At 51.2% G+C, this 21,703-nt stretch overlaps 1 protein-coding gene across 2 annotated transcripts in view; it reads left to right on the forward strand.

Annotated features, from left to right (window-relative positions):
* Tex264 (testis expressed 264, ER-phagy receptor) overlaps positions 1 to 21,703 on the forward strand; it is a 34,671-nt gene continuing 12,968 nt past the window's right edge. Inside the window, exons 1-4 of one of the 2 annotated variants that reach the window (XM_045136340.1) lie at positions 1 to 89; positions 1,092 to 1,160; positions 3,856 to 4,147; positions 14,436 to 14,657. In XM_045136340.1, coding sequence (XP_044992275.1) covers positions 3,890 to 4,147; positions 14,436 to 14,657 — 480 coding nt within the window. In that variant the 5' untranslated portion in view covers positions 1 to 89; positions 1,092 to 1,160; positions 3,856 to 3,889. Of the gene's footprint in view, positions 90 to 917; positions 966 to 1,091; positions 1,161 to 3,855; positions 4,148 to 14,435; positions 14,658 to 21,703 lie in introns of those variants that run through there. The other variant, XM_045136341.1, reaches the window with a different exon arrangement.

Here is a 21,703-nt window from a genome sequence, read left to right on the forward strand (position 1 = left end):
GAGCGAGCGGGCGGGCGGGCGCGTAAGCTCCGCGACGGAGCCCCATCCGCCTGCGCGCGGGGTCGGCGTCCGCGGGGCGGCTTGCTGAGGTGAGGGCCAGGGCACGGACCTGGGACTCCCCATCTGCCCCAGGCACGACCTCAGGGGCTGCCCTTCCCTATCCCCTCCCTGCGCCACCCCAGCTGCCGTGTTCCCCGTCTGGGGAGGGGGGGGTGTCCCGTCCCTCTCCGTGGCACCCCCACCCCCACCCCCGCGGCCTGGCTGCAGCCTTTCCATCACGGTCTCTTCCCCAGCGCGGGCCCGAATGCCGCCTTGGTCCAGCAGCTCTCCACCTCCGCCCCGGGTCGCACGCTCCTGGCCCGCGCCGGGCCGTGGGGGTGCGGGGCCAGAGTCACCTCTTACCTCCGCCCCCCACCCACCCACCACCACCACCACCACCAGCGCCACTCCCCAAGGCCGCGCGCCTCGCCGCAAACTTTAGCCACCCTATAAAAAGTTGAGGTGCGTGGGTCGTCCGCGCGAGCCCGTAAGGCGAAGGGGAAAAGAAAAATAAAAGGGGCCTGGCTTGGGCAGAGTCCAGCCCGCTCCGGAACCGGCCGCGCGCGCCGTCCCTCCCTCCGGGCTCCGCTCTGGCGTCCGACTAGCCTCCGGCGCAGGCCCCTTTAAGTTGGGCCAGGCCCGCGGCCCAAGGCGCACGTGAGCGGCCTCTGGAAACCTATGAGTCGTCTCCGCTCCCTCCCCATCCCCGACCTTCCCCTCCTGGGCCACCGGCCTCGACGCTTGCCCACCCACCCGGGGGACTTCCCCCCTTCCTCCCGGGGGGGGGGGGAAACTGAGATCTGAGGGCGTGGCACGTACCGTCCAAAGGGCGGTGACAGGGGCCTCAAAGAACATCCCTGTTGTGAGGCCTGCTTTGGCCTGATTTCTCCCCCAGGAGCTCTGGAGGTGGTGGGGTGGAGGTGATGGTAAGATGCTCTTTTCCTCCCCCCTGCAAAAGGGGTGTGTGTGTGTGTTTAAAATCAGGGCATGGTGTCCTGCCCTCTGGCTCTCTTTCCTGGGGTTTGGGGGTGACTGTTCTTTTCTGCCCTCAGCACCAGAAGTACTTGACTCCTGCAAGCATTGGATGTCATGATTTGCTAAAAGTGAGCCTGGCTTCTCAGGTGAGCCTCCGCTGCCTCTTGTGCTTCTCTTCTCTTGGTACATTTCTGGATCGCCTTTCCTACCTGTATTGAACCAAAATTATGGTTGAGCCAAACATTTCCCTGTCTCCCCGCGTTCCCCACCCCCTGCCCCCAGCACTTGAGAGATGGGAGGAACAAAAAGGTAGGAACTAAGTTCCCTTAAAACAGGAAGTGTGTAGCTGTGCCTGTCACTCCCGAGCAAGCTGTAGCTTACTTGCTGAGAGCTTCCAGGCTTGGGTTCAGCGAAGTCTAATGTGGATTAAGTTCTTGGGACTTTCTGGAATTCAGTGAGCAGGGGAGAGGGGAAAAAAAAAAAAAAGGAGAAATTGGGCAGTGCACACCTTTAATTCCAGCACTTGGGGAGGCTGAGGTAAGATGATCGCCAGGAGTTCGAGGCCACTCTGAGACTACATAGTTTATTCCAGGTCAGCCTGAGCTAACAAGCGACACCCTACCGTGAAAAACCAACCAAACAAAAAACAGAACAGGAGGGCTGGAGAGACGGCTTAGCAATTAAGGCGCTTGCCTGTGAAGCCTAAGGACCCAGGTTCAATTCTCCAGGTCCCACGTAAGCCAGATGCACATGGTGGAGCATTCATCTGGAGTTCGTTTGCAGTGGCTAGAGGCCCTGGTGGGCCCATTCTCTCTCTCTCTGTCTCTGTCTCTACTAAATAAATAAAAATAAATTAAAAAAAAAACAGAACAGGAAAATTGGCTGGAGTCAGACTGCTTGGGTCCCCATTACCTGCATGTTGGTCCAGGTGGCTCTGTTTTGTGCCTATGTGACCTTGGACAAGCATCTTAATCTCCAACCACTTGTTTTCCTCCTGTGTACCTACCTTATTGGATTCTTTTCAGGATTAATGGACTAGTCTTGTTGCAACACTCAGACAGTACTTGGCATATAGTAAGTACCCTTTGAAAGATTGGTTATCATTATCAAAGAAAAGAACTAAACTAGCTGGAGGCCGGACAAGTAGGACAGGGAATGTATTCAGAAAAGATAATTCAAGTGACAGGCGTGCGGATTCCTGAGAAGACCAGTGGGAGGCACCTCAATATCATGACACCACAGTTCAGAAACTTACTGGGACTCTGTGAGGCAAATGCTAGGTGCTCATTAACTCCAAAGACAAATTTGAGCATCATCATTTGATATTCCAAACCTGCAGGGAACAAGCAATGCCGTATAACTAAGTTGTCCCACAGGGCTGACAGGGCTGAAGCATTGCCCTTTCAGAAGCTTAAACATTTTATGTTTTAAAGATGACTTTTATGTTTTTAAAGATGACTTTTAGATAATTGAGTGGGAATGTTCCCCCTCTGGTCCGTGGATTTTAAATTATTTATTTATTTATTTATTTATTTGAGAGCGACAGACACAGAGAGAAAGACAGATAGAGGGAGAGAGAGAGAATGGGCGCGCCAGGGCTTCCAGCCTCTGCAAACGAGAACTCCAGACGCGTGCGCCCCCTTGTGCATCTGGCTAACGTGGGACCTGGGGAACCGAGCCTCGAACCGGGGTCCTTAGGCTTCACAGGCAAGCGTTTAACCGCTAAGCCATCTCTCCAGCCCTGGTCCATGGATTTTAATTCTTTAAATTCATAAGACAAGAACCTGGGGTACCCTAAATTTATTGGTACGTTGTATATTGGTATCTTGGGCAAAGAATCCTCAAATTCCTGTTTCAGACTCATGCTTAACAGTCTGTGTGCTGTGATCCCAAGGCTACTCAGGTGAACCCCTCTCTGAAGGAGGGTCAGGATTCTGGCTCCACATTACCTGACGCCTAGGCAGCCTGTCTAGGATGGTGCACACAGACCCCTGTGTTGATCCTGGGCCTGCTCCTGTAGTGCTTCTCTACCTCTTAGGAGTAATGGCTACTTCCAGCAGCTTTTTCCTCCTCTCAACAGCTTCTAGTCTAATGTGGGCCTGGGAAGTGGACCGGAGCTTGTTAGCATTGGTGGTTTGTGTTCTTCTGGGAAGCTTGGGCTGGACTTTGTTCTTGCTGCTCAGGCTGTTTTGCTCTGATCTCCTCTAGTTCTGGATGGGTGCACTGTTGGAAAGCAAGATTCCTTACGGGGTAGATGCCCATGAAATTCTATTTCTGTGGCACGTTTGCTCCCCGTCCCCCCAGGGATTTTGTTCCTCATGATATTCCTGTTTGTTAAGCGCTTGGGCCCTGATACTTCTGTCTTCCCCCTGCCAGTAGTGCATGAAGCTTAGGGAGGGAGCCTAGGCCAGCAGTGTGGCTCAACCAGGAGAGGGAAGGAAGAGGAAATATAGGGAAAAGGCTCCCTGGTGGTATCTGGTCCATCTTGGCTGGGGGCTGGGGAGGTGGGGTGGGGGCTGGTCAGGGTACAGGAGCACATCCCTGGCTGACTCATCCTGCTGCCCCTGTGATTCAGTTTCCCCAGGTGTGACCAGGCTGTCAGTACCAAGCAGCTGTTCAGGAGCTTCAACGACTGTGATTAAGAAATAAAGAAGCTTGTGGCTTCAGTCATCTTTTGTAGCTCCCTTCTAGGTCACTATATGTGTAAACACCTGAGGCCCCTCCCCCTCCTGGGTCAGAGCATTCAAGGCAGGACCGAGGTTGGGCTTGTACTGCCTGGCAGGCCGGTAGGCATGGTCAGAGCAGGCTGATAGCCTCCTCTTCCTTCTGTCTCCTTTGCAGCTTCCTTGGGGTGCTGTGAGGGTGTCTCAGAACCATGTCGGACCTACTACTGTTCGGCCTGATTGGGGGCCTAACCCTGTTGCTGCTGCTGACGCTGCTGGCCTTTGCTGGGTACTCAGGGCTGCTGTCTGGAGTGACAGTTAGTGCTGGATCGCCCCCCATCCGCAACATCACTATGGCCTACAAGTTCCACGTGGGGCCCTATGGTGACACTGGGAGGCTTTTCACCGAGAGCTGCAGCATCTCTCCCAAACTTCGTTCCATCGCCGTCTGCTATGACAACCCCCACATGGTAAGGAGTCTCCATGGGGTTCTACTCCATGGATGGACATGGACCTGGGCCAGGGCCTGGTGGGAGAGCGGAGTTTGGGTCTCTGAGGAGAGGCTGGAAAAATCTTTGAACTGTTCCTGCAGGATACTTCTCTGAGCTTAAAGTCTCTTCCAAATTTAGTCTGACCTACTGCTTTGGGCATCCTGAAGCTTTCTACTTGCCCATGTCTGGTTTCCCCTTGTTCATGTCTACTCATGGATTCCTGAGTACAGTAGATTGTATCACTGTGAGTCTGTAGCTTCTGCCTGTACTTCAGTGCCCTGCCTCCTACACTTGCTGTTCCTACCTCTTCAGTTTCCATTTGGGGCCAGTGCTCTAAGGCCATGCCATTCATATTCTGCCCACTCTCGAGAGTTAAAGTTTATTTTTTTGCTTTCTAGCCCCTCAGCTTTTGAGTCATGCCTCTGGGCCCTTGAAGGCTAACAGGGAAACCCCAGAGCATGGAGCTTGGACTTCCATTTCTTTTGCCACTCTTACGCCTCTTGATCCAGTGACAGGGCATTTCCTTAGACCTCAAACTACCTGGTTGGGAGAGGGCCAAGTGCAGCCAGATGAACTACTCAGAATATCCTAGATGCTGGGGTCAGAGACTAATCCGGCATCACTGGCACCCTGTGGGCGTCTAGCTATACTACAGCCTACAATGAGTCAGGCCTTGCCAATGTAGCCTCCTGCCATGCTATGGGGTGGTGCTGCCCACACGTAGATGGGCTGGCAGCTCTGCCGAGGGCTCTTTAGCCTCCATTTCTTTGCCAGACCAAGCACTGGGGAATTTGGGTTTCCTTGCCTAGAGAGCTCAGATGGACAAGCCCTACCCCACTGTCTCCGGATCAGGCCTCACTGGAGCACCCAGTTGTAATGGGTTTGCTGGTTCCTCTGTGTGCCAGGTTCTGCTCTATGTTCTCTGGAGATGACTTAACTGGTGCTGCCCTCAGGAAACTGGTTGGCATGTCAGCCTCACACAAATGATTGTCCAGTAGGACATTGAGCTCAGTGTCTGTAGATGTTTGACCTTAGGAGATTTAGAGAGGGCGCCTCAAGTCTGCTGGGAAGGCTCAGAGAAGAGATGGATTCCAGCTGGGTCTTTTCACGTAAGTAGAATTTGGCTCTGCTATAAAGGGCCATCTGGCTAAGGAAACTGTATATACAAACACCTGAAGACGTGGACTGAAGGGGAAGTGTGGCCCAGTATATGTGTGGTGGGTGGAGAAAGAGGTAGAAAGGCTCCCTGGGATGGGGAGGTGGGGAGGTACATCAGGTTGGGAGAATGGGTGTGACACCATTTCCACCTTTGTTTTAGGAAGCTAACTGGAGGGCAGGTGGAGGAGGGAAGGAGATGAGGCATGGAGGCCATTGGAAAGATTGGGCTGGACCCAGCTAAGAGGTGACATGGACTGGTTGAAGGATGAGTAGACATTGTCTGAGGTTTCATAGTCACATGCCAGGGTCATGGCATTACCTGAAGTTCAAAACACTAGGTCCTAGGTTGTTTCCTCTTGGGTTAGTGTGTAATTTCAGGATGGGAAAGGATCAAGGAGGCAGATATCCTGGGGACACTCCTAGAAGCAGAACCAGGGAAAAATGAGAGAAGAACCCGGGCCAGGGGTATTCTTCCCCTGTCCTTCCAGGTGGCCCTCATGTAGCTTCCAGAGATGGGGTGGGCCCTGGATTGTCTAGTGTTGGCTGGGCATCCTCTGACTTGGGTGCTGCTCTCGGGGATCAATAGCCTCCGAGTATAACCTTAAGGATGACTGTGCCAGGTTCTGATTGTATCTCATCACTGTTTTCTGAGTGACCTTGGACATATCACATAGCCTATATGAACTTCTAGTTTCTCTTCTGCAGTGTAGTGGTAAAATACCTTCATAGATAGAATGGAAGTATTCAGCTCCAGCATCTGGTCCTCCACAAATGTTTAACAACAACAGTAGAGGGCTGGGAGATGATTCAGTGGTTAAGGTACTTGCCTGTAAAACTCAAGGACCCAAGTTCAATTCTCCAGTACCCATGTAAAGCCAGGTACACAAAATGGCTCATGCGTCTGGATTTTGTTTGCAGTGGCCAAAGGCCCTGGCACACCCATTCTCTCTATCTGCCTCTTTCTCTCACAGATGAAAACAAACAAACAAAAACAGAGTAGAGGAAATACTTAATAGCATGTGCTGAGGGATGGAGCTGAGCACTCCAGCTGGCCTAGTCCTTGACTTGACTGTGGATTTCTGGCCATTATGAGGATGAATGAAGAGGTTAAAGTTGCTGCTCTGCCAATCCCAGCCTTAGGTGACTCCAGAAGATACCCATGTCCATATTCAGATCTAGTCACATCCTGGCACTTGGGATGGCTCAGGGACACTTGGATCTCCACCAACTCTGGAGCTGGACAGTACATTCTTTTCCCAGTAGAAATTGTTAAAGATCCAGGGAACCATACACCTCTAGAATTCAGGTGTTCGATGGCTATCCAGACCACCTGGCCCACATTCCAGTAGTCGTGTGTTGGGGTGGGGGTAGGGTAGTAGTGCAGGTCGTCTAAATGAGGTACTGGCTTGGGTTCAGTCAACAAATACTTGAGTCAGGCTCTGTAGTGGGCATCTGGGCACCATGGGGCCTAGTCCTCAGAATCTCTTAGTGTGGAGCTGTCAGGCCCCTGGAGGGGAGACCCTGACCCAGTGCTGAGGAAGGCTGAGAATCCATGCTTACTGCTCCCAGTTGCATCTGCCAGCTGTGCCAACGTGGGGCCCTGCGTATTACGGTTCCAGGGAGAGGATAGGCTGAGCTCCGGAGTGTTCCACCTCCACCGCTCCTAGCCCAGTGCACCTGGAGTGGGAACGCGCTCTTAGAGTGTGGGCAGGAAGTGAGGCTGTTCCAGGCTCAGAGTGGGGCAGTGAGAAACGAGATTACAGGTTCACTTGGCCTCGGATACTGCCCACCCTATGACCACTCCTGGCCTAAGCTGTGCAAGGGGGAGGCTGGTGCCTAAGAAAGGCCTTGGTGAGTCCTCACTTTGGTTTGGGTGCCAGAAGGGATACTTCCAAGGCAGAACCGTGGTTGCTATGGATCCTTTCATATCATAATCTTGAGCCCTGGGTCCTGGAGTCTGGCTTGGGAGGATACCATGAAGTCTCCAGATGATTTCTGTGAGGTAAGAGGTAGGATTACATTCCTTCTCCCTGAGGCCTTGGCATGGCTGAGGTTGAGGAGGGGGAAGAAGGAATGTGTCAGAAGGTGGGCAGGCCCTGGTAGTGGCTCACAGTGTCCCTCCCATCTAGTGACTGGTGTTCATGGAGTGTGGGCCATTTTCTTTTTAAAGTACACAGGGATGAGAAGGAGTGAGTTCTGAAGGCCATGGGTCAGGTTATAAGTGGATGTCAGTCACAGACCTACCCCCTTCCCATATACACTGGTCCATACTGCCTTTCTTAGCTGGGGAAGAGTCCTAGATGGGAAATCTTGTTTGCTCTTAGGCTTGGACACTGGAAAGTTGGAAATTGACTTTAGTCTCATCTGAGTCTAGTCCTTCTGGGAGTCTTCAGTATTGGAGGGGGAAGGAGATGGAAGGACCCTTTATAACTCATTTGATCCTGGCCACTCTGATTTATGGACAAGACTAGTGGCTAGCTGCTGTTACCATGCCTATGGGTCTGCCCTGTGTGCCACTTCCTGCCCTACCCTCAACTGTCACCACCTCCTCTGGGGCTTAAGCACCTGTCTGCCTGCCCTTGTGGAGTCTGGCTGAGGCCAGTGGGTGTGGCAGCCAGTTACATTCACCTGGTCTAGGCCGGCCTGGATCTGCTGATCTGCTGCTCCCATCCACAGCCTGGCAGGGGCTGCTTGCTTCTGGCATAGAGTGGATGAGATGACCGGTAGGTAGCACTTGTAGTTTTGCCTTTAGAAAGTCCTGTTCTTTCCCATAGTGCACTGAGAATAAAGGCCTGGCACTACCAAGTCTGCAAGGCCTAGGGCTAGACCTGTGCCACCCTCCCTCTTACTACTTACCGGAGTCAGAGGACTGTCTTTCCTTGAGGGATTTAGGTCAGATGGAGCCTGTGTAGGGTTGAGAAAGTGGGATTTCTAGAGCTGACCTCAACAGGGCAATGGGAATATTGCCTAGGATGATGTCTCCTGAGGCCCTAAGCTGTCCCTGTTCCAATTACCCTATAGTTATTTTCTGCCTTGTAGAGTCAGCTCACAAGATGAGCTCCTCTGTACCCCACCTTCTTGGAAGGGAGTTGAGGTGAGAGGAGACAGCTCTGGTTTGCCCTTCTGGGGTCTATTTGGGCTTCTTAATAGCACATGGCTGCTTAATATCCTGACTCTGGGTGAGTCACTTGGACTCTTCTTGAGTTTGTCTCCTCATATGTCAAATGGGGATGGAAGAATCCCTATCTCAAGGTGTGTGTGTGTGTTTGTACGTGTACATACATATGCACTGAGTATTGAATCCAGGGTCTCATTCAGGCTAAACACATATACCTCATCCTGGGGATTTTGTTTTTCTGGGGTCTAAGTGGTGAAGTAAATGCCCAGCCTGATTGGTACATAGCACACCTGACATTAACCTTTCCTGTGAGAGCCTTGTGCTATTGGGCCTTTGTGCTTTTAGGAGCCCTGCCTGCCTGCAACAGGTGGCTTGGCATGGTGTGAGAAGGCATACTCCAGGGAAAGGACACCATGCAGCCTCTTCTAGCCAGAGCTGAGTTCTCGAATTCCCAAGAGGCTGTGGTTTGTGTGGTGTAGCCCAAGAGCTGGTCTGCTTGGGTTTAAATCCTGCCCTCAAAACTGCCTTGCAAGCCTGAGCTAGAGCAAGACCCTTACCTTGAAAAATAAACAACAACAACAAAAACTGCCTTGCTGTGAGACATTTGCTGATTAGCTTGGTTTCCTGGGCTTCAGAGACAGTTGACAACAGCATCAACCAGGCTGTTTGGATTTCGTGAGCTAGTATGTGGAAGGCAGCAAGAGGAGCAAGTGGTGAGGCCTGTCAGGTGCCAGCTATTGGTAGGAGTATGTTTCTAGGAGCAGGAAGGAAAGTTCCTAAGGAATGCAAGGTGGGCACTGTCAGAAAGACCCATAGCCCCGTTTAAGAGTTGGCATCCTGATGACTCCTTCCTTCTCTTTGAGCCGCAAGTATGAGTCTTCCCAGGTGGCTGTCCACTGTGACTTACGCATCAGGGAAGTTAGACACACGAGGCTGGGTATATTGACCTGTAGCACTCATGAAGCTAAAATAGGTCCAGCATACATCTGTTTGTTCCCCTGGGTGTACAAGTGTTTGTTCCCCTAGGTGTACCAGTGTAAGCACAGGGCTCTGCCTCTAATTATCCCTGTCCCTTGGCAGCTCTGTGTAGGGGATGCTGGCATAAGAGGATCTGGGCCTGGACCAGCAGATGGTACGGCTGTCTCTGTTGGTTGTATGGGTTATAAGCCTGGCCATTTCTGCTGAGCCCAGTAGGTCAGCTGACATTATTTCTCTCTCTTGATCCTGGAAGATATCAATCTTGTCCTTTTCTTAGACACAGTGAGGTCTTGGCCAGGTAAGTAAGGTAGCTCTCTTCACTGTGCCTCATACCACAGGGTTGTCAGAGACTTTTCTAATAGCGGTAGTAGAGCCAGCCTCAGGTTCAGTTCATATCTGGAAACCTGAGGCCCCAAACAGATTGTCCTCTTTTCAGTATTGGGATTCAGGAAACTGCAACCTGAAAAGAGATGTGTTGAGGTCTGACATGCCTTTGTCTCTTTCCTGGTAGTCTTGCTTTGAAGGCAGTTCCTGGGGTAGGCTTTCCTTTACTGAAAGTAAGTGATGGTAGGTCTGGCCATTCCCTGTCTCCCTGGGTGGGCCCTGGCTGGTGCCGTTTACTCCAGCTTTTGTTCTGGTCTCAGATACCCAAAGAAATAGCTAATCTGAGTAGAACAGGAGCAGGTAGGTTAGAGAGGCAGGCTTTTATCTTGTGGCCAAGCTCAAATAAAGATGCTGCATTGAACCAAAGTGAATGGTGTCTCTTGCCATGTGGACAGACATACCTTCTGTGTCTTCTTGGATATTTTGGATAGGTCATTCTCCTAGAGATGGACCTGGGCTCTCCTGGGAGGACAGGGAATGCTTTCTCTGCTGATGGACCAGCCTTGCCACTCCTTGGAATATCTTATTAGTTGTCCAGTCTCCTTGCTGCGGCCTGGTTCATCTGCTCTGGCTTGTCATATCACTACTTAGCAGGCTGTAGGCTTTTTGAAGGGACCTCACTTATGGAATTAGGGGTGTTCCTCAGGCAGCAAGAGAGCTCTTGCATTTCTTACACAATCCCAGGATCTTAGGAGCCCTGCCTCCAGATTTGCTACCTCCCTCCATTGTGGACAGCTCTTTCCTTTCTCTGGATGGAAGAGGAGGAGGTTTGTGCAACATCACTGAGTATGCCCAAAGAGTTTGTGTGTGGAAAAGATCTTAGACCTTTCTGCTTTGAGGTCTGGAGTGTTGGGGAGATGGGGAAAGCTTCATTACCATGCAGTTCAAGGCATGCCACCTTGGTGAGTGCTGGGGTCCAAGAGGAGGGTCAGCTTCAGCAGAGTGACAGAAGGCTTTCAGCGGAGAGTTGAGCTGCGTCTTGCAGGATGGATAGGAGTTTCTCAGGCAGAAGATGCATAGGTTGAAGAAGGGCATTTTAGGCAGAGGAAGTCACTTACAGAAATGTGAGGCAGCGTGAGAAGACGTGGCATGTGTGGCTACAAATAGTTCATGTGGGCGTGTGCAGGGGTGTGGTGGGAGAGGAGGCTGGCACGGTGGGCTGGGCCAGAGCCTGGGCCTGTCCCTCCTCCTGCCACGTAGATACTCGGTGTGTGTCCACCGTCAGGCCTACTGGTGCCTGTCTTGAGACGAGTGTGTATGGTCCAGTCTGAGCAGTGCCATGTATTGCTTACTGGACTTGGAAGTTTAGTTGTACTGGAGATGAACTGGGAGCTATTGAGAGGTTCTAGTCACATGAGTTCTCATGTTTTTTTGGAGACTAAAGAGGGTGGGAGTTCCATGGAGGCTGCTGAAGTGGTCCCAAGAAAGACTAGAATCCAAATCCAGGCAGACAGGGGATAGAGACGAGATCACATGACTTTGCACCAGTTTCTCCCTTTAATCTATTTTGGATGGCTTCATTTTTGTTTGACATAGGTTGCTAGGGTCAGGGACATGCAGATAGCTTTTATGGTCTCCAAGGCCCTTTGGCCTGTCAGTACAGGAGCCTGTAAGAACCTCTGCTTGGCTATTTTGTAAGTCTTGGGGTGTAAGCGGTGCAGGTGCACCATCTAGAGACAAGATGTGGTACTGCAGCAGTTTCCTTTGCTGTGGGGTGGAATGGAAACAGCTTCAGGCTACAAGTAGGGTTGATTTTAAGCTAGTGCTTATAGTAAATATTGGGGGGGGAGATGTCGTGTCATCTAGCCATCCTGAAAGGCGCTCCAAGAGGGCATTTGAAGCCAGGCATGGTGGCACACACCTTTAATTCCAGCACTCTGGAGTCAGAGGTAGGAGGATCACTGTGAGTTGAGGCCAGCCCAGAACTAGGGTGACTTCCAAGTCAGCTTGGGCTGAAGTAAGACCCTATTTGTGTGGGGGGTGGGGGTGGGTAAGAGGGTATTTGAATCGGAATGATGTACAGGAAGGAACTTTATTCAGAAGTTAGGGCAGATAGACATTCTAGGCCAACGGATAGTTGGGACACTTATGGACTACTTCATGAATGCTGGGCCTTAGCCAAGCCCTGTGAATTATGTCCTTTAATATGAAAAGTCTAAGCAAATATCAAAGAATTGGTTCTCAAAGAAGCCAAGGGTCTGGATCACATGACTTATGATTCACATCCTGGCCAGCCTTCCTCTAGCTATAGTCATGACTACTGCACGGTAGTTCCTGGTACTAAAGTTCTGAGCTAGATGTGATGCCATAAGATTTAAGGGAGCAGCAAAGGACCAGAGACTTGAGAGTGGGCTCATCCCTGGATGACCAGGTCTCTGGAAAAAAGTAATTCTAAGGCAGGGGAAGGTCGTTCAGAGTGTGTGTGTGGGGGGGGTTGTATATCAGGGCCAAGAAAGTCCCCAGAGGTTTGCTGACAGGACTTAAGGGTATAAGTTCTGGGAAGGTGGGCTTGGGAGGAAAATGTGTGGAAGTTGAAAGAGTGGTCTGTTTAGATTTAGAGGCTAATAGCCTCCAGGTAGGGAGAAAGGGGAGTCTGCAGATTGAGCAAAACTCAGGATTGAAAGCTAAGAGTGGTGGCTGGTGCTTGTAATCCCAGTGCTCTGAAGACTGTAGGAGAATGGGGTGAGTTCCAGGCTAGCTTGAGGTAGAGTGAGACCTTGCCTGAAAAAGAAACAGTCAAAAACCAAGCATAACAACAAAAAGCAAAACAAACAAACAAAACACTGAATAGGGCTGGAGAGATATCTCACTGGCTAAGGTGTTTACCTGCAAAGCCTCACAGCCTAAGTTTCATTCCCCAGTACCCACATAAAGCCAGAAGCACAAAGTGTAACATGCATCTGGAGCTAATTTGCAGTGGCCAGAGGCCCTGGTGCACCCACTCTCTCTCTCTCTCTGCTACGTGTAGTGGCACACACCTTTAATCCGAGCACTCTGGAGGCTGAGTTAGGGGGATTGCTGAGTTTGAGGCCATCCTGAGACTACTTAGTAAACTCCAGGTCAGCCTGGACTAGAGTGAAACCCTACCTTGAAAAACCAAAGCCAAAAAACCAGAGTAGGGTCAGCTAGGCATGGTAGTATATACCTTTAATCCCAGCAATTGGAGGCCGAAGTAGGAGTATTGCTGTGGGTTTGAGGCCATCCTGGAGCTACAAGGTGAGTTCCAGGTCATCCTGGGCTAAAGTGATACCCTACCTAGAAAATAAAAACACAGAATAGATGTATAAGATCTGTGATATATCCCTGGGTTCAGGAACAACTTCTCCTGGGAACCTAGCCAAGGACTGCTACAGATCTAGATGGCAGGAAAATAGACATGGGAAACAGGAAGTGGGACAAACTAAAGTCACTTGATGCCAGAAGTGAGAACTGGCCCTGTAGGCTGTGGGTTGATCCTGGGAAGTGTTTTGAAGACTCACATAAGAGCCCCATCTTGCTGGGGTTGCTGGGAGATAGTAGAGGAAGAAATGGAAGGGGTAGGAACATAGTGGACAGAACAGTCATTTGGGACTGAGAGATGGGAATAACCAGCAGTTTGGGGGCTTAGTTCTCAAAATGGATTTGGGAAGTCAGGCAGGTCCCAGCATGGGGCATGGGTTAGAAGAGGTCTAGAGCTTAGTCCTACCTTTGTGACCCTGGGAAGAGATTCCTTCTCAAACTTATTTGTTTGTTTGGTTTTGGTTTCTCGAGGTAAGGTCTTACTCTAGCTCAGGCTGACTTGGAATTCACTATGTAGTCTCAAGGTAGCCTCGAACTCACAGTGGTCCTCCTACCTCTGCCTCCTGAATGCTGGGATTAAAGGCATGCGCCACCATGCCCAGCTCTTCCTTCTTAGACTTTTTTGTTGACCCAGTATTCTGCGTGCTTTTACATCCTGACCAACACCTTCCACAGCCTCTCTATAGCAGAGGCCAAGTCTCCACCATGGCCTCTACCCTGTGTATTCAACTGTATACATACCTATTCTTGTTTTTGTAGGACTTGACCAGGAAGACAGCTGTGGGCTTTTTCTCATCCCTACTTCTTGATTCTACTCCCTTGCCTGCCATTTCTCTGCCAGTAAAACATACTCTTCTGGGAGCTGGGAGGGAAGTGAGCTAATTGGGCTGTGCTATATCCAGACCTCAAGGTCAGCTGCCTGCAGTCCTGCTGGAGACCTTGGGAGCATGGGGGCTGACAGAAGGTCACATCTGGAGATGGGTAGGCCCCTGAGCAGTGCTATTGATGATGAGCTGTATGAAGAGTAATGGCTTAAACATGCTGTCTGTCCTTCCTTCTCCTGGCCTCTGGAGAGCAGACACCATGTCTCATTCCTCACCATGACTCCTAGGTGTCCAAAATGGGGCTTGTAATGTTTGTTGAAGGTTTGGATGAGAGTCCTGTAGGAGGATGCATAGGCATCAGCCACAGATGGGTTTTGGTAGGAAGATGACCAGCTCTCTCCTGGTGTCTGGAGCTGTGTGCCCAGCTAGAGCAGGTGGTTCTCTGGGCCTGAGCTGGTACAGTCACAGTGAGGCCATAGGGCCTCCTTCCTTAGCCCTGCTCTGACCTCCTGCTCTGCCTCCGTAGGTGCCTCCCGAGAAGTGCCGCTGTGCAGTGGGCAGCATCCTGAGTGAAGGAGAGGAGTCGCCCTCCCCTGAGCTTATCCACCTCTATCAGAAATTTGGCTTCAAGATATTCTCCTTCCCAGCACCTAGTCATGTGGTGACAGCCAGCTTCCCTTACACCACTCCCCTGTCTATCTGGTTGGCTGCCCGCCGAGTCCATCCTGCTTTGGACACCTACATCAAGGTGAGACATAGCTGTATTATGTGTGTGGGGAGTGGTCAGCCAAGTCCCTTGGGTAAGAACTGGGAGGACTGGCCAGGCAGGGAGGAAGAAGTAGCTTTGGAAGAGCAGTACTCAAGAGGCCCTCATGGATCAGGTGCTTCAGGAACTAGAGAGATTGGCATCTCTTTCTTGCCCCTCCTTCTCCCCTCCCCTCCCCCTTCTTCCTTTCTTCTCCCCCTCCTTCCCTTCCCCTCCTTCACTTCCCCTTCCCCTCCTTTGCTTTCCCTCCCCTCCCCTCCTTCCCTTTCCCTCCTTTTCCCTTACTTCCCCCTTCCTTTCCCTTCCCCCATCCCTTCCCCTTCCCTCCTTCCCTTTCCCTTCCTTCCCCTCCCTTCCTCTTCCTTCTCTTCTCCTCCCTCCCCCTCCTTCCCCTCCCCCCTCTTTCTCCTCTCCCTCCTTCCCTATCCTTCCCTTCCCCTTCTTCCCATCCCTTTCCTCCCCTTCCTTCCCCTCTCTTCCCTCCCCCTCCTTCATTTCCCCTTTATTCCCCTCCTTTGCTTTCCCTCGCCTCCCCCTCTTTCCCTTTCCCTCCCTTCCCCTTACTTCCCCCGTCCTTTCCCTTCCCCCTTTCCCCCTTCCTTCTCCTCCCTTCCTCTTTCTTCCCTTTCCTTCCCTTCTTTTCTCCCTTCTTCCCCTCCCCCTCCTTCCCTTTTCCTCCCTTCCCCTTCTTCCCATCCCTTCCCTCCCCTTCCTTTCCCTCCCTCCCCTCCCCCTCCTTCCCTTCTCCTTTCTTCCCCTCCCTTCCCTTTCCTTCCCTCACCCTCCTTCACTTCCCCTTCTTCCCATCCTTTTCCTTTTCATCCCATCCCCTCCCCTCCTTCTATTTTCCTTCCTTCCTTCCCCCTCCTTCATTTCCCCTTTCTTCCCCTCCTTTTTCTTTCCCTCTCCTCCCCTCCCCCTCCTTCCCTTTCCCTTCCTTCCCTTTCCTCTTCTTTCCCCTTCCTTCCCTTCCCCTCCTTCCCTTTCCCTTCCTTCCCCTCCCTTCTCTTCCCTCCCCTCCCCTCCTCCCCTTTCCTTCCCTTCCCCCTTTTCCTTTCTCTCCCCTCTCTTCCCCTCCCTCCCCTCCCCCTCCTTCCCTTTTTCTTCCTTCCCCTTCTTTCTCCTCTCCCTCCCTCCTCCTCTTCCTCTCCCTCCCTCCTCTTCTTCCTCTCCCTCCCCTCCCCCTCCTTCACTTCCCCATCCTTCCTCTCCTTTTCATTTCCCTCCCCTCCTCCATCCTTCCCTTCCCCTTCTTTACCCTCCTTCCCTTTCCTCCCCTCCCCTCCCCCTCCTCCCTTTTTCTCCCTCCCCTCCATTTCCTCTCCTCCCTTTCCTCCCCTCCCCTCCCCTCTTTCCTTCCTTCCTTTCTTCACATACTTTGTATGGATACATCATGTGTTGGTTCCTTTATCCCTGCCCCCATTCAACTGAGGGGCCTCCTCAGTGGGGTAGCTGGTATTGGTGAAGCAATGCCAGCTGCCCAGCCTGCCTAAAGGAAGGAGCAGAACCCGCCTGATGAGGGTCTCTGTGTCTGCAGAGGTTTTACCCTCGGTAGATCTGACCGGAGTCTCTGTCTACAGAGGTTTTATTTATTTATTTTTTTAATATTTTTTGTTCATTTTTTATTTATTTATTTGAGAACGACAGACACAGAGAGAAAGACAGATAGAGGGAGAGAGAGAGAATGGGCACGCCAGGGCTTCCAGCCACTGCAAACGAACTCCAGACACGTGCACCCACTTGTGCATCTGGCTAATGTGGGGCCTGGGGAACCGAGCCTCGAACCGGGATCCTTAGGCTTCACAGGCGAGCGCTTAACTGCTAAGCCATCTCTCCAGCCCTGTGTACAGAGGTTTTAAACTTTTGCATTGTTGTACCTCCCTTCTCTTTAAAGTGCTTCATAATCTTGGGTGGTAGAAATAATTGTAGTTTGAGCTTGCATGTGATTGTTTATTGGCAGTGTGGAGCACCAGTGAATGAAAGAGGCATTTACAGTGACATGATGAAAATAATTAATAAGCATGGAATGCATGGTAGGAAAGAGCAGGGTGAAAAAAAGTTAGGGGGACCCTAGTTGGGCAGAGTGGGCAGCTACAGCCTGTCAGAAGAGGCCATTTCAAGGTGGAATCCTTGTAGAGCCTTTGAAAAGGAGCTAAGAGCATTCTAAGCAGAGCCAGGTGTACGGAGCATAGGTTTAGTTTAGTCTAGTTTTTTTGTTGTTTATTTTTATTTATTTATTTATTTGAGAGCAACAGAGAGGGAAAGATGCAATTAGAGAGAGAATGGGCACGCCAGGGCCTCCAACCACTGCTAACAAACTTCAGACACATGTGCCCCCTTGTGCATCTGGCTAACGTGGGTTCTGGGGAATTGAGCCTCGAACTTGGGTCCTTAGGCTTCACAGACAAGCCCTCAACCACTAAACCATCTCTTTAGCCCAGGTTTTGTTTGTTTTGAAGAGGTTCTTTTGTAGCTAGGCTGGCTTAGAACTCACTGTGTGACCAAGGACAACCTTGAATTCCTGATCTCCCTCTAGTACTACAGGCATACACCACCATTTCCAGCAAGGAGCATAGGTTTGATCTAAACGCAGGAGAGCATGACAGCACACATCTGTAATCCTAGCTGCTTGGGAGGCTGAGGCAAGAAGATCAAGAGTTTGAGGCCATGAGCCTGGTGTGGTGGTGCACACCTTTAATCCCAACATTTGAGAGGCTGAGGTTGGAGGATTGCTGTGAGTTCGAGACCACCCTGAGATTACATAGTGAATTCCAGGTCAGCCTGGGCTAAAGTAAGGCCGTAGCTCAAAAACAAACAAAAAGGAGTTTGAGGCTAACCTGGGCTATGTAATGAGACTGAGCTTGTCTCAAAAAAAAAAAAGAATAAATCTCAGTGATAGAGAAAAGATTACCTAGTATGTCTGAGGTTTAATTCCCAGTGTGTGCATGTGTTGTGTGTGTGCACACACACAATCAGTGCAGTGGTGGTCATTGTAGTGTTCATGTGGAACCATCTGTGCAAACACTGAGCAGGTTGGTTCAGAATCTGTCCGGAATCTCTGTGGAAATGACAGAGCTTGTGCTAGGCCGGTGACTATAGAGATACAGATCAGCATAGAGATTTGTGATGTGGAGATTTGTTTTGTGGTATACCTGTGGGGTGGCAGTTGGGAGAGGGAGGGTATGGGAGTGTCACAGCTGTGTGCCTTTTTTTTTCCCCCTGGGTAGTTAGGTAAGTGCATAATGGTGCTTTTCACTGAACTGTGGGGAGCTGAAAAGGCATTTGAGTTGAGAGAAACCAGCTCTGGGCCGTGTCAGTGAAGCTGCCTGAGAGACATCTGGATATGTGGGGGGCCAGCTTGAGAAGCAGTGATGTGTGTCAAGTCTGATGTTTAAAAGGGTCTGGGCTAGAGTCATTTTAGGGGCCATCAGCTTGTTGACAACATTTGGCTTGAGAGGCTACTTTGTATCTCCTAGCCTGTGTGAGGCCAGGTGGGCGGTGGGCAGTGGACAGCTTGTGGTAGCAAGGGCTGTGCATAGGACAAGAGAATGAGCGTGAGTAGGAGCTTGACAGACTCAGAGGAGCCTTGCAATTTTGTTCTTCTTTTTTATTTAAAAATTTTTGTTCATTTTTATTTATTTATTTGAGAGCAACAGAGAAAGAGGTAGAGAGAGAGAGAGAGAGAATGGGCACACCAGGGCCTCCCGCCACTGCAAACGAGCTCCAGATGCGTGCGCCCCCTTGTGCATCTGGCTAACGTGGGTCCTGGGGAATCGAGCCTCAAACTGGGGCCCTTAGGCTTCACAGGCAAGTGCTTAACCACTAAGCCATCTCTCCAGCCCAATTTTGTTCTTCTTAACAGCCTGGGACATGGTGTCAGTAATGGAAATCAGACCTCATGTGCCCTGATAAGAAGGTGTAAGTGGTGTCAGGGCTGGGGACTTAGTCAACGAGCCCCAGGTCTCCAGCTGTGGCCTTGATGGTAAAGTAGGCAGAGCTGGAGAGAGGAGGGAGGGCAGGGCGACTGTGCTGTGGTGTCAGGATGGTACAGCGTCGGGGTGGGAAGACAAGTTTGTTTCCTTTGTGAGCTAGAGGTGGGAGCCTGGTGCAGTGCTGAAAAGGATGTGCTTGCCAGGGCTAAGGTTGCCCCTGGAAGTGGGGAAATGGGCTGACATTGGGACAGGAAGGGAGACACCAGTGACCCAGGCCTACTTAGCATGCCACCTCAGGGGCATTCTAACTCATTCCCTTCAAGGGAAGACACATACGGTGTCTTACATCTTGTCTGTGCAGTCTTCAACCTCGAGGGCTAAGCTGGAGGATCCCCAGGAAGAACTTCCTCGCTTCCAGACCTCAGGACAGGGCGCGTGGCGCGTGGCATGGTGGCAAGCGACTCAGCCACCAAAGCCTTTCCCTGGCTTCAGGGATTTATTTTTAGACACCTTTGTCCAAATTTCCCGGCCCCTGACAGCTTCACAAGTTGCCTGGTTTTGACGTCACCTCTTTGATGAGAGCCCTGCCTCCTCCCTCCTCCTCTTGTGGGAGCCTGTCAGCTGTGCTCTCTTGGGGTGGGGGCAGGGTTAGGATGCTAGGGGTTTATGGGGGGGTGGAGGGGGAAGGGGCTTCTCCCAGAGATGTCTAAGAGGCAAGCTTGTGTGGATGCGACCACCAGCTGGGAGAGTGAGATGCCAGGCTGCCTGCAAAGGAGGAATAGTTCAAGACACTCAGCTTGCTTCCATGTCAGGGTGGGGTCACCCCTGGTTTTGGATCCTGGGGAACTAAGCTGAGGTAGAGATGAAGAGGTTGGCTGGTCATAGCTGCATTCCAGAGGGGGTGGCCCTGTCCTGCACCTTTCAGCACAGGAGACAATGAGAAGAGTGTGAGGCTGCCTCCATCCCTGCCTTCTTCCCACTGCCCTGTGGTCAGAGAGGAGGCTACTAATGAGACTCCAGCGCTTGTGGCTCTCTCCCAGCTCTGACAGCTGGCTGCCTTTGACTGTGCGCACACGCGCCTGTTTCTCTCTGTCTGGGATTTCTGTGAAGGTTCTTCAAATGGAATGACAGCAGCCGTCAGCATTCTGTTTTCAGGAGGGATAAGAGAAGCCCAGGGTCCTGCTGCCAGGGGGAGGGGAGGGAAGGGTGTATGGTTCTTAGTCAGGAGCTTTAAGTCAGAAGAATGGAGGGCAGTTACCATCCTGGCAGCTGCAGATGTGCCTGAGCAGGGGCAAGATTTGATCTCATGGGACAGCAAGGACCTTGGGGTCACTGTAAGGAGCCCAAAGAGAAATGTTTGTCAGGTCCCTTTGGGAATTCTGGAAGGGATGGCGATCTGAGAGACAGCCTCTGGCTCTCTGGCCAGCCTTCTTCAGCTTAGCAGACTGAGCTGTAAGAGCTGGAATTCTGCCTTTTTCCCAGTAAACTACTAGGGGGCTCCAGGCTGTGAGGGCTCTCCCAAGTACCACAAGAGCATCTATGTAGAAAAGCCCTAGCCTGGTCAGGCTGCTTGACTGGAATCCAAGGGGATGGCCTCTGGGATAAGAAGAGCCTACTCCCTGAGTCCCACAAAGGTTCTTGCAGCTGCTGGAGGGAAATTGGCTTCATTGACATTGTAAGCCTACACAAGAGCTGGGGTCTGTATGTGAGCCCACAGTAATGGTCCCCAAATCACCTCAGAGTAGAACCAGTCTCATTAAGTGTTTAAAGAGTGCTTTAAGCACATGGAGCAATCTGGACTGATGAAACCTGAGGTCCCATTTGTGGGTCTGTGTGTAAAATGTCCCTAGCATGGGACTTGGTCCATGACTCCCTGTGGCAGTTGATGAGGATTATTAAGAGTGTTAGACTGGCCTAACCAGCCACACCTCCATGCCTGCCTGCTCTCCCTCCCAAAAAGGACCAGAATCTTGTCTGTAAAATACTTTCTTCAGGTCTCTTAAGTTCCAGGAGTTCTCAGGGAAAGACACTTGTAAAATGACTTGAGCATCTTTCCTCAAGTTTAGGAAGACAGAATCTTCCTTTCACATGATGACCTGTGGCAGGCAGGCTCCAGAAGTCAGATTTGGCTCTTTCTTTGTCTAACTGGAGAGAGAACTAGAAGAAAGAATATGCCTATAAGGGGAATCTTAGATGCCAAGTTCTGGGACATTTGGATTGGCTGTAATTTCTCTACTAATGGCTTAAAGGGGAAAGAGACCTCAGATTCTGTTTCTCAAACTGCTCTGGATTGGGAACTAGAGGTAGTGCTGAGGTACCTTGTGTCTGGCAGTTTGGGGTTGGATCTCTCCCTTATTTCAACTCAGACACCTCCATGTAAGATTCTTCAATCCAGAGGATGCCTTAGTCTTGTGTCTGAAAGAGGGCTTCCGAGGATCAGCTGGTTTGCGAAGCTCTGTACGAATCGAAGTGTGCCGCTGGGCAGATCCCTCTGCACCCTTGCCAGCTTCATGTTTGACGCTTGTTCTTGACCTGACAATGCTATGACAGCAGTGGTGTGAGTGGGGAAAGAGGCACCAGGCTTATCCTCTTGCAGTTCAACGTAGAGGCTTCCAGAATAGGCAGTTGTTTCAGCTGGAACTGAAGAGGATCCTGGGGAGCTGCAGGTTGGAGGTCTGTGGGTGAAAGTCACTGAGCTCTCAAGTGGTGGCTAGTGAGGCAATGCTGTGCCCTGGATAGTCAGCTAGGAGCTGAGGCTCCAGCAGGGTGCCTGTGGAAGTGAGTCAAACAGTGAGCTGTGGGCTGGAGGGTGCTCACAGCATCATGGTCAGGACCTGGGTCCTGCCCATTGGGATCTGAGTCCTGTGATTCTTTCCTCTTAGTATGCCTCTTCAACTCAGAAAGAGTCCGTGGGTAGGTCTGAGTCCATGCTGGGGGGCAGAACATTAGTGGAGATCAACAGGCCCTGCCATGGCAGTCTAGGTGAGGGAGCCCCAGGAGGAGTTTGAAAGGTCATCTTTTTCTCCTTGCCTATTACCTACCTTGTCTTAGCTAACATGGCAGGGTTCCTAGCTTTATTTTTTATTTTTTTGGTTT

This window comes from Jaculus jaculus, chromosome 17 (assembly GCF_020740685.1).
Source record: "Jaculus jaculus isolate mJacJac1 chromosome 17, mJacJac1.mat.Y.cur, whole genome shotgun sequence".
Taxonomy (NCBI): domain Eukaryota; kingdom Metazoa; phylum Chordata; class Mammalia; order Rodentia; family Dipodidae; genus Jaculus; species Jaculus jaculus.